At 43.5% G+C, this 12,120-nt stretch overlaps 1 protein-coding gene across 1 annotated transcript in view; it reads left to right on the top strand.

Annotated features, from left to right (window-relative positions):
• The window catches only part of TRIM71 (tripartite motif containing 71), a 62,122-nt gene extending 51,570 nt beyond the window's left edge, over window positions 1-10,552 (top strand). Inside the window, exons 3-4 of the mRNA XM_056337543.1 lie at window positions 240-374; window positions 2,648-10,552. Of these exons, the coding sequence (XP_056193518.1) occupies window positions 240-374; window positions 2,648-4,099 (1,587 nt within the window). The 3' untranslated portion in view covers window positions 4,100-10,552. The remainder of the gene's footprint in view (window positions 1-239; window positions 375-2,647) is intronic.
• Window positions 10,553-12,120: the final 1,568 nt, after the last annotated feature.

Here is a 12,120-nt window from a genome sequence, read left to right as displayed (position 1 = left end):
CATTAAACTCCGTGTAATGGATGTATTTAAAAAAAAAAAAAGGTCTGTTTTCAGGCTCTGATGTATGAAATGGGCAAAGGCCTGTTAAAAACCCAAGAACTGTCATTTTGTGCCTTCACCTGAAGGTGTAGTGAAATGTAAGCTGCGGTCCTCTGGTGCTCTGATGCGTTTCTAATTGTTTTGGTTGAGCCTTAAGTGTGTTGTCTTTTTTTTTTTTTCTCTTTTTTTCTCCTCCCCAGCTGAGTATTGAACAAGCCCAGGCTGTGGCAGAGCAGGTTGAGATGAAGGCGAAGGTGGTACAATCTGAAGTCAAAGTAGTGACTACTAGACATAAGAAGGCCTTGGAAGAGCGCGAGTGTGAGCTGCTGTGGAAGGTATGCACCTTACATCGGTGGTTTGAACTGCTGGCAAGTGCCTTTCCGAACTGAGAACGGGCTTTTTTAACTAGCCCGTGGCCAGTTTTAGATGTCCTCCCAAGGAACACTGAATCGAAACGCTAGGTTACTGTTTTCTGTAGGTAGCAGGATGCTGGATGCTGGCGGGGTTTGCGCAGGAGGTGGTACCTCACCTCTCACCCGAGGCGGCGGTGGGGCTCCGGGGTGTGCTGTACCCCGCCGGTGGGGCGGGCACGCCCCCTGCTGGCCAGCGGCCGCGGCACCGCGCGTCCCAGTGCTGAGCGCGGAGCACATGGCCTCCAGGCGCCGGCTTTAAAAGGAGCGTCTTCAAAACCTCTGTAATATATTGCTGTAGAATTAGGTATGTAGTGTGTGGGTTTCCTTACACAATCCACTGCTCATAAACAAAGGGAAGGAGCAAAGCTATATACGCTCTGTCCTTTTCTAGAAAGGCTAGTCGCAATTGTGTGAGACTTTTAATCATCCCCACGCCTAAAAAACTTTACTTGACTCTCAAGTTAATGTCCCTCGGATTTATTATGGGGGTTTTTTACCAGTAAAAAAGAATACTCTCCAGCAAGAGTATCTGTACAATCCCAAACTCCTGCACTCACTTCAGCTGTGATCCTTGTGTGGTATTTTGAGAGAGGAAAGGAAGAAGGAGCAAAGTTTCTTATTGTAGAAAGGTAACTAATATATGTTGCCAGCAAAGTGGCCAGTGGTAAGAGTTTATTGTTTGGAACTATTCTAGCTACTGTGAAACTAATCCCCTGGAAGAGAAGTTATTTTTTCTATAGTTCTTTTATAAGTGTCAGTGGCAAGATTAAAAATGTACTTTATATGGTTACTGTACTTCTAATGCTGCTTTTTCTGAGGTATTTGGATTGAGGGAAATGAGTTCCCCTTGTACTGTTAGCCTTCCCCAAGAAGCTTGGCAGCTTTTGAGGTATTCCTAGTACAGGAGAAATAAAAGCTGCCACTAAGCTATTTGTATCCCAAGAGGCTGTATAAATGCATTTGATTGGAATGTCTGCACTGTGAGCGCGTTCTCGTCAGGTTACAAAACATTATTTTAAGAAGGAAACTAGGCAATGATGGTAAATCATTTTGGCAAAAAAAGCTGAGGCCAAGGATTAAGCTGAGACCTAAGATGAGTAGTCTTTTGGAAATCTACTGGAAGAAGCATCTCTGACTTTTTTTTTTAAGTCTGGAAAAACCTGCATGCCTCAAATAATAGCTGAAATAGCGTGTTTGTACATCTGTTATCTAGTCGGTGTATAACCAGGGAGCCTTCAGACAGAGTTGTCCATCATTAAAATACATTGCTGGTATTGTTCTGCAGCCAAGCAGGTATTAAGACTTAAGGAAATGTATTTTTACAACAATAAAGCAATTACATGTTTCATTAGTTTTACAAGACAGGTGTCTTTGCCAGATGGTCTAAAGTGTTTTTTCACAAGTAAAGATAAGCATAGGCTTGTTTAAAATAGTTACGAACAAACCATTTTTGCTTGAGCTTCAGTCCCCCAAGGAAGGACTGGCAGCAACCTTCTGTGTCATTTGAAGTGACATGATAAAGCATCCTGTTGTAAAGCACTAGCTCAGCGTGACTGCCAGCGTTTGCAAGAAAATATTAAGATAATTGGACCTTAAAAATCCCTGGAGATAGGCATCTGGTATTACCCAGTCACATGAAAACAGTTCTGGCAGGCAGGGGAACAAGAAGAACCCATGTGTGTGAGCTGATGCAGACTGCTAGCCTTAGCTTTGTGTGATAACAGCCTACTTCTGAAATTGGTTTTGAGTCTGGCTAGAGAAGCCTCTTCTCTCTCTCGGGCCTGCAGTAATCTCTGTCCTCCCTGGAGTCTAAGTAAGGCATAGATTTGGATGATCCGTCAAGTACCTTGCGACTAGAACACAGAACAGCATTTGAGGAAGCAAATCATTATTAGTGAGGAGGCGACTCTTCCTTTCAAATGGCGCTGATGCAGCAGGCCTGCAGAGCAAGAATGTATGATTTTGGCTGGGGGGTGGGAGAGAATAATAATCCTGAATTTGGATAAATAATTAACTTTTCCTCACTTCTGTCTGCATCACGGCTTTTAGAGGCTTGTTCTGCAGTTGTGTGTTAACGGGCTGCAACAACTGCACGGCAGTTTTTATGTAGAAGGGTGACATTAGGAAATGTTTGTGTTATGCATTGTCTTCCCTCACGTAAATGTGCTTTCTCTCTCCGCCCTGTCCCCCACAAGGTGGAAAAGATTCGTCAAGTCAAGGCTAAGTCGCTCTACTTGCAAGTTGAAAAGTTACGTCAGAACCTAAATAAGCTGGACAACACCATCAGTGCTGTTCAGCAGGTCCTGGAGGAGGGTCGTACCATGGATATTCTTTTGGCTCGGGACCGCATGCTGGCTCAGGTGCAGGAGCTGAAGAATGTGAGAGGCCTTCTCCAGCCACAGGAAGACGACAGGATCATGTTCACCCCCCCTGACCAGGCATTGTATATGGCCATTAAATCAATGGGCTTTGTCAGCAGCGGGGCTTTCGCTCCTCTGACCAAAGCCACTGGGGAAGGCCTTAAGCGTGCGCTGCAAGGCAAGGTGGCCTCGTTCACAGTGATAGGCTATGACCATGACGGTGAGCCTCGCCTCTCAGGAGGTGACATGATCTCTGCAGTAGTGATGGGCCCAGATGGAAACCTTTTCGGGGCAGATGTCAGTGATCAGCAGAATGGGACCTACCTGGTCAGCTACCGTCCACAGCTAGAGGGAGAGCACCTGGTGTCCGTGATGATGTGCAACCAACACATTGAGAACAGCCCCTTCAAAGTTGTGGTGAAATCTGGGCGCAGCTACATAGGCATTGGGCTGCCGGGGCTCTCCTTTGGCAGCGAGGGAGACAGCGATGGCAAACTCTGCCGCCCCTGGGGGGTTAGCGTAGACAAAGAAGGCTACATCATTGTTGCTGACCGCAGTAATAACCGCATCCAGGTGTTCAAGCCATGCGGGACCTTCCATCACAAGTTCGGCACGCTGGGCTCCCGGCCGGGCCAGTTCGACCGCCCTGCTGGCGTGGCCTGTGACATCTCGCGTAGGATTGTTGTGGCTGACAAGGACAATCATCGCATCCAGATCTTCACGTTCGAGGGGCAGTTCATTCTGAAGTTTGGAGAGAAAGGAACAAAGAACGGGCAATTCAATTACCCATGGGATGTGGCCGTCAACGCAGAGGGCAAGATCCTGGTCTCTGACACAAGGAACCATCGTGTTCAGCTGTTCGGGCCTGACGGCGTGTTCCTTAACAAGTATGGCTTCGAAGGGGCACTCTGGAAGCACTTTGATTCCCCCAGAGGTGTGACTTTCAATCACGAGGGCCACTTGGTAGTGACAGACTTCAACAACCATCGCCTTCTGGTCATCCATCCAGACTGCCAGTCAGCACGCTTTCTGGGCTCGGAGGGCACCGGCAACGGCCAGTTCCTGCGCCCGCAGGGAGTGGCGGTGGATCAGGAGGGGCGCATCATCGTGGCCGATTCCAGGAACCACCGGGTGCAGATATTCGAGTCAAATGGTAGCTTTTTATGCAAGTTTGGCACTCAGGGAAGCAGCTTTGGTCAGATGGACCGTCCTTCAGGTATAGCTGTCACCCCTGATGGCATGATTGTTGTGGTCGACTTTGGAAACAATCGAATTCTCGTCTTCTAATCTGTGTTTGAATTAGGAAGAAACTGTCTCAGGGAAATTCTTCTAAGAGAAAATGAAAAAAAATACAACGTTAATTCAAACCTACCTCATCTTTAATTTTTTTACAGATGAATGTACTTATCTTTTCCGCAGGGAGTGAGCCTGTAAAGTTAAATTCTATCTACCTCATTGTCCTCCCTTCCCTCCCCAGTTTCTCGCCCTCCTCCCCATCCCCACACACTCACAGTTCAGAACGTTTTACCTCTCCCCCCCGCATGGGGTTTCATGCACAAACAAGTGTTGCTGTGCACATTAGGTGGTTTGTGTGATGAGTTCTGTAGACTAAGCAAAAAAGAAAAAAAAAGGCTCTATGTAACTTTTTTAAACAGAGAAAATGGTAGTAGGTGTTTGTAGAGAAATTTGTGTTCTTGACCGTACTGCAGTTCTGTGGGTGGGGACATGGGAGGGGGGACTTTTGTTTTTTGAATTGCTGCTGCAGCAGAGAACTTTTTCCTGTTCTCCTTTTTATACCTCAGTGTGTTTGATTTACTGGTGAGCACAGCGTCTTGTTCCCAGACGGCTTTGAACGTTTTGTGAAAGTGAGTGGGATTCACTCGCCGGGAAGAGCAAGTTTGCATCTTTTTGGCATTTCTGTGTATTTTTTTCTGAAACACAGTAATCCAACAGCACAAAGTGAAGCTGATGAAAATGCACAAAAACTCTTTAAGTTTAAACCAAATTGTTCAGTTTAGTGGTTTAGTGGGATTGTTGTAAAGTTTAGATGAGAAAAGCAAGGCTTCCTTTAATGTATCCTGTCATTGAGTATTTTTTACCCTTTTCACCTAAAAGCTAAATTAGTTTTTTAAAAGTTACTGTTTCTTTTATCAGTGCACCTAATCTGGATAACAGAAGAGGTTACAAGGAGCATTGAAACAGGGAAAATCAATCCCTTTTGATTTACTTTCTTGTGAAATGACTAGCTTTTTTTGCCCCTCCCCATAGAGAGACTTTAAGGGAATAATGTTTGATGGATTTGTTAGAACAGAAGTGGTACCTTTTTCCAAAAGTAAGAAATAAGCACAGCTTTGGAGATTCAGGGTGCGTTTTGGAGAATTCAACAGTTTTTTGTGTTTAAAGAGGATTGCAATAACCCTATCAGTGACAAAAATGTATTTATGGGGTTTTTTTTCATCATCTGGCTTCCCCAAAGAGCTGGACTGAAAAATTTAGGCAGGTCTACTGTAGTTTTTAGGGCGGGGTGGGCCTGTAGCACCGTGTATCTCTTGCGACAGATCCAAGTGAAACGTTACCAGTACCAGCATAAGGCAAACTGCATCAAGTTGAAACTTTGCTGCTTTTTTTCCAGGGCAGTACCAAAGAATTCTTCGTAAAAGTAAAATGTATATGATTCCTAAAAGCTTGGAGGCAGGGAGAAGTTAGCTCTTTCAGGGGATATAAAAAACAGCTTTTCTGAGAAGCAGAAACTTTTTGGGAGACTAGAGATAGATCTCTTTAGCAAAATGTGACTTTGAGTCCCTGGAAGTATTTTGTTTTGTTCTTCAACTTCTTGCATTCCAGTTTAGCTGTTAATGCAGATAGATACAGTCTCTACAGAGCTGTTGCTTCACCCTCTGAATAAGGCCTTTGGTGGCAAATGAGTGGTTAAGATAGGGAGCAGAGGGCTTTTCTGTCTCTTTTGCAATGGAAAAATTAATGTAGTAGGCTTGAAAATGCCATGGGATTTGATTTACCTTACTGTTTGCAAGAGAAGGTCTCTGAAACATAAACATGGTTATCAAAAAGTCTGAAGAGCCTTAACCATCCTCCAAGGAAAGGGTTCATCTCTATGCCATCTACCATGCACAAAAGTGACCTGAGATTGAAAGGCTCTTTACAAGTTTGTGAGAAATCACAAGGTGCACTTTCCTTCTTGCTGCTTTTCCCCAAGGAGCGTTAACTTTCTGGGTTTTGTAGAAATCCTGATGATGTGTGCAGACAGATAGCTACCACTTCAGAGGAGGCTTTAAACTAAAGGACCAGAAAGACACAGATTCATGAGATGGCAAAACCTCTTTTTAAAGAAGGGTGAGAAAAAACCACCTAAATTAAACAGGATGAAATAACTGTGCTGCCTTTCAGCCTAAGCCTCAAGGAAGCAAACTCTTCAAAGCAGTGTGTTTCGGTTAGGCTTAATCTTTAGGATAGCATGGTTTAAAAATAGTCTTTAAAGGATAATCTTTTATATGGATATCTGTCATTAAATTTCTGTGGCCACTCAAAACATGGATATGAGAGAAAGCTAGTTTTACCTTCGACTTTTTCAAGTTCTGCTTGTGTACATGCCTCCCTTCTTGGGCGGCCTACAGTTGTGACAGATGTCTGTGTGTGTCTTGTATTATTCAATCCAAGAATTATTTGCAACTTGGGCTGTGGAAACTAATAGCCTGCAAGATCTAGATACCAAAGAAAACTGGTTTAAAAAGCTTTAACGTTTAGTTTGCAGTGTCCTTGCATTTATCCTATCATGTCTTAATGAAAATGCCAGGTCTCTTGATACCTTGACCAGAGTTGCTGACAGTGTTGGAGCGTGCTAGAAACGCTCCTGTGCTTCAATGCTTGTTGGGTTCTCCCTTTCTCTGGGGCTGAAAGGGAGTTGTTCTCCAGGCATTAAAAAAACAAAGTTGTGTGCTTTCAGGATTGTGTTGAACTGCAGAAACCTTTTTGCCCCTCTCCAGGGGCACCGTGTTGAAGGTGACAGACGCTGGAGCTGCCCTTTGCTGTTTTGTGTGGAGCCGTTGCACAAACCCCCAGTCCAGCTCTGTCAGGAGGACTGACTGTAACTCTTTTTCGGTTGCTGTCTACTTAATTCAGTGGGATTTGCTTACAAACCAAACCTCTCGAGTGTTTGACCTCAATGTGTTGGGGAGCTTTTTCGTTTTAAAAACACTACTGTTTAGCTACCCGAAATAATTCCTTATCTTTGTCATAGATAGTGCTAAGCACGCTTGGTCTCATTGAAAAGTGGTAGTGTAGCTTATAAAATGGAGTGTTTCATACGCAATGAAATTAAGTAGCGGTAATACACAATGCCAACATCAGATGCCTCAGTAGGGGCTTTTATAAAAGTAATACTTAAATGAGATTCAAACCTCGCTCGGTTTTTCCATGCATGTTCTCAGGCTATGCATGTTCTCAGGTTAATGCCCCAGCATCATAACGTACACGCGTGCAGAGAGAAAAAGCAAGGCTTTGAAGCTGGATTGCAAACTGAACATTCAGACTAGTTTTAACTAGTGGAAATGGCCTGGAGAAGGGTGAGGTGAGCGGTGCCTCTTAGCTCTGACATTGGGGAACAACGGAATGCAGGTGGCAGACCTGTCTACTAGAACTCCCAAAGGAATTTCGCTGTGCCAGCTTAAACCAGTGGCTCTCCGTAAACTTTTTGCGTGACAAAACATATCAGCAGTCAGTATGGCTAGTTTGAGTTTAGCCTGTGAAGCAATCTTGTCCTTTCTCATACCTCTTTAAGCAGGAACTTCAGTAGCAAACTGAAGCAGACTCAGTACTTAATAATGCAGGTCCTTCAGATAATTCAGTCCTTTTTATTTAGTAACCTTTTAAATATAACTTACTTAAGGAAGCCCATAAACCTTAAATGTGTGAAGAAAGTGAAGGAAGGAAGACAACACCTGAAAAGTAGTGTATTTTGGGGCCAGATGTAACCAAGTTGGGAGAAAGAACCAAGGCACTTGGATGTGGCATTCCCTTGGAGCTGCAGGAAAATGGGCACAGTCTGTTACGTTACAGTTAAATTAATTTTTGAAGAGAGCAGGCTTGTAGGCTTATCTTGCCATGACTTTGATCATAAGATTTCTTTGTTCAGTTCTGGTTTAAAAAAAATAAATAAAAATTGTGCCAAAGTGTTTTGTTTGTTTTTTTAAAGGAGTGTAAGCCAAATGGTGCCAAAAGGTAATAGGGTATTTAAAAGTAGAGATTTAGAGAAACAGTTTGGAGCTGTATAAAAAACAAACACTGGTACTTGCGTTAGACAAATATTGTACCTTTGGTCTTTGAGTCCTTGGGAGTTTGAAACCCAGTTTGCTGTGGTACAAAATGCACAACTAGAGATGCCACTATCTTTTTCTTGAAGTTCTACCTCACTTTGCAGAAGTAAATCATCTACCTCAATTTTAGCATCAGACAGGTTTGACAATAATTGAGAATCTGCCTGGGGGAAGGATTCATCCTGCCTGTTGGACAAGCATTTTAACCGAAAGGGGAGATAGTAAGTGTGTACAATGTGGTGACTGCTTGTTTTTGTTTGCTTTTTTGCTGCCTGCCCATGGAAATGCTAAGCTGCCCTTACTAGAGAATCTGTAAATAAACCTGAATATTCAGGCAAACTGGACTGATACCTGAAACACTTTGTTCTGTTTTCAGAAGTATGGAGATGTAAACTTTTCTCAGTATTATGACACTACTAGCTGACATGACATACTTCATGTTCATTTGCAGTGTTCTTATGTCTGTAAGGCCTTTAGGTCTTTTCTCTACAAGAGAAAAACTTTTATGCATGCCTACAAATATATCCTGTTTGGGAAGACTAAAGTTACGATTGCTGTAAACACAATGCTATACCAAATGCTTGAAGGGAATAAGATCCTGATTTTTTTTTGACTTGGTGATTGTATTGGTTAGCTTTCTTGACTCAATGGGATTTTTTCCACCATGACAAAGCAACCGTGTTCCTATTCCTGGAGGGCAGTTTAGGTTCAGACATTCTCAGGAGAGGCAGTTTAAAACCAGTTTGTTGGGGGGTTTATGCAACTTTATAGCGACATGCAACATGCCCCTTGTTTTACCTGTGGAGTACAGTTGCAGAAGCACATTTTCAGATTACTATATTGAAAAAAATCTTTTTTCCTCTCCTGCTCATATTAGGGGGTGACACAAGTGGGTACAGGAGACCCCTAATAATGATAGGCTGTATTGGGTTTGGTAAATGTTATGGTGGAAAAACGTACATTGATGTCTCTAAGTGATCTTACGGGTTAACGAGCCAGACTGGCATCTTTTTCCATCATTGTTTAACCAATAATGGTTCTAAAAATGCTTTGTGTACCTGCATGGTCTTAGACCTTCTATTAATGATTGTATCAACGTACAAACTCAGGTAGATAATTTTTTAAGCTCTTCTCGTAGAGCCTTACTGACTGAATGTTAAGTGTCCGTGTAGTGATGTAGTTAAGTAACTTCCTTTTGAACGACCAGACTAGTTTAAAAAAAAAAAAAGTCCTTTTATAGGTTTGTAGAGTACTTTTCGGACAATGTAGTAGTTTTTCCTTCAGAGGGAGAGATGTCTGTTTTTGGGTTTTGTTTTTAGTTTCTTTTCTAAAATGACTAAAAAGTTTTTAACTAGTTTGTAAGGTGTGCTTAGTCACCTGAGTTGGTGGGGGTTTCTTACTGTATGTGACTCTTGTTTATACTGTGCATTACCTGTCATGCACTGCTTGGTTCGTGCACAATTTGTTGGAGTAGTGAGGGTGTTGAACGTGCCTGCAATTTAAGTCGGATAGAAACTGGAAGCCTTGAAGAAAGTGGAGGTCAGCCACATGAAACCATTGTCAAACATGCGTTTTTCCTCCCCTCATTTAATTGACTGTAGATGTATGGCCTTGTCCTATAAAACTTCATTACTGGTGTATTAAGTAGTGTTGCCTCGGTGCAGGTTTGCATCAGGGTCTAGAATGATTTTGTCAGTCTTTGGATGTTGGGCATCTTGAGTCAATTTGGTTTTGTAGTTTCCTCTTCTGTTGCAGCTGTTTCTTTTCTACTTTAGTGATTAATCATGCTGTTCTCCTAATAATAATAATAAAAATGTCTCAGCAGGACAGACAGTATTCTACTTATAATGAGCTGCTCAGAGCTTTTCTATCTAATTCATAATGAGACAGGCTGTGACAAGAACTTCCATGCTCCAAAAAGGACATCACATTTCTACTTGAACAAGAAGTGACATAACTTTTAGATGTCAGATGTTGAGTACTGCAGAGAAGAAAGCATGACAGGTTATGTGCAAACTTTTACGTAGAATAAGTGAGCAAAATGTTAGAACCCTTGTGTTAATGGAGGCTTCTGAATGTATCTTTGTGGTCCATAGGGAAGGCTGAAGGATGTAGCAAGGAGACGATGTATCAGCTACTGGCAGCCTTAAAACAAAGTCAGTGTCTCTCTGGACTTTAAAATGTTCCTATGCAGTTTATTTTATTTTTGTTTAATCGAATAAATGTGAGGTTTTTTTCATGGCAAATCTGTGTATGTGTGTTTCTGTTATTACCCAGACAAAGCCTTCTCCTCTGTCAGAATGCAAAAAAGAAAAAGGTCTGAATTTGAACCTGGTTGCCTCCAGATGACGACTACTGACAACTTTAGCTAGAGGCACCTGCTTTGAAAGGAGAGGAGAAATGCTGGGCTGCTATGGAGAGAAGTGTTGTTTGTTGGTGGGGTTTTTTTTGTTGTTTGTGTGTTTTTGTTTTGGTGGGGTTTTTTTTAAGTTTTGATGCAGTGTCAGACTTCTAGTTCTCTGGTCTATTAAAACAGCCTCACTGTCATGACTGGAGGAAATGGCTTTGATACTGAACTCTCCACCTGTACTCCATGCAGTTTTTCCAGTATTTTGTCAAGAGTTCCTGGTTTAACCTTGGTCCATTTCCAGGTTTCAATTTCTTCACCTTTGCAGCTGTCAAAGTAATGCTTGTTCTGAGTGGCAATGTAAAGCAAAGCCACGAGAGCATTTAATAATGACCTGGCATCTCGCCGAGCGGACTGCCAGCCCAAGTTGGGTAAGCAGAAAAGGTGGTCTCTTTCCCTCACTACTTTGGAAAAGGTTTGAAAAGAAGTGGTGAGCATGGGAAGATGCTCTTCAAGTGAGGTTTGAGAATTAAGGCCACCGACTGCATGGGTAGCAGCAGAGGTGATTTCAAGCTGAGATACTCTCTGGCCCCAGCTGTGTACAACCATAGGACTACTCAGCACCATGCTGTGTGCTATCCATCAAAATCCTTGAGCAGATGTCATTCTTCCTTTGTGCTGGAGCAGCTGGCAACATGTCAACAGTAGAGATCACTTCACATTGAAAGGGGGGAGAAGACCCTGTGAAGGAGCAGGAAAAGGCTGTTGAGGTGAGTTTCAAGACTACTAACTTGGCCAGCTGTGTGTAGTGCTCTGTATTTGCTTTGCTTCTCTGTGCCTCTCCCTGTAGACAACCAGAACCTGGAAGCTTATTGAGCATGTGAGGTGGCTCTGGACACTGCTGAACAAGTGCTGCACAGTTCTTGTACCATGGCTGTGGTCCTCTTCTTCACTTTCTTGCCGACACCTTTAGCTTTGGGCCCACACCAGCATGTGGCCAAGGAGGCTGAGATAGCAACGGGGGTTGTAGTGCTTCGGGGGGACTGGCAGTGCAACCCCTTCCTCCTGCTGCGGGTGAGATCCTGAAGGCAAGGAGAGGGCAGGAAAAAGGGGCAGGCACACTGCCTTTACTACAGCACAGCTTGCACTTTTTTACCCAACTGTCACTTCTTTTGCTATCAGAGCCTAAAAGCACCTGGGGGGACAAGTAAGTGGACTGTGACTCTACAGCAATGCCAGAGAGGAGACAGGTCTTTGACAATTTGCTTCCGTGATGTGTTTTGATATTTATTTTTCCTGTTAATGGTAAAACTATGAAACCCAACAGCTGGAAGTCACCACTGCTCACCCCTGTCTTCAAGCAGCAGTGCTACAGGCACGGGGGAAAAAAAACCCAGAGCTCCTTTGGCCAGTGCAGGCACCCTGGGGTAGAAGAGCAGTCATTGTTAGGGGCTAGCTGCGCCTGAATGCTGCTGCTCACATGCAAATGCAGCCGTGATAAGATGCGCAGTATCTGGGGAACAACAACTGCATCCTTCATGGAGCCCCGAGGGGAGTGCTGGGTGCCCCCGGGTGGAGCTGGGCACTGCTGAAGCAAGGCATTAGCATCCTTTGCATCTGAATACTCTGCA

Source organism: Falco biarmicus, chromosome 4 (assembly GCF_023638135.1).
Source record: "Falco biarmicus isolate bFalBia1 chromosome 4, bFalBia1.pri, whole genome shotgun sequence".
NCBI classification, from domain to species: domain Eukaryota; kingdom Metazoa; phylum Chordata; class Aves; order Falconiformes; family Falconidae; genus Falco; species Falco biarmicus.
Note: the sequence above shows the minus strand (reverse complement) of the source record. Positions and strands in the feature narration are given on the sequence as shown.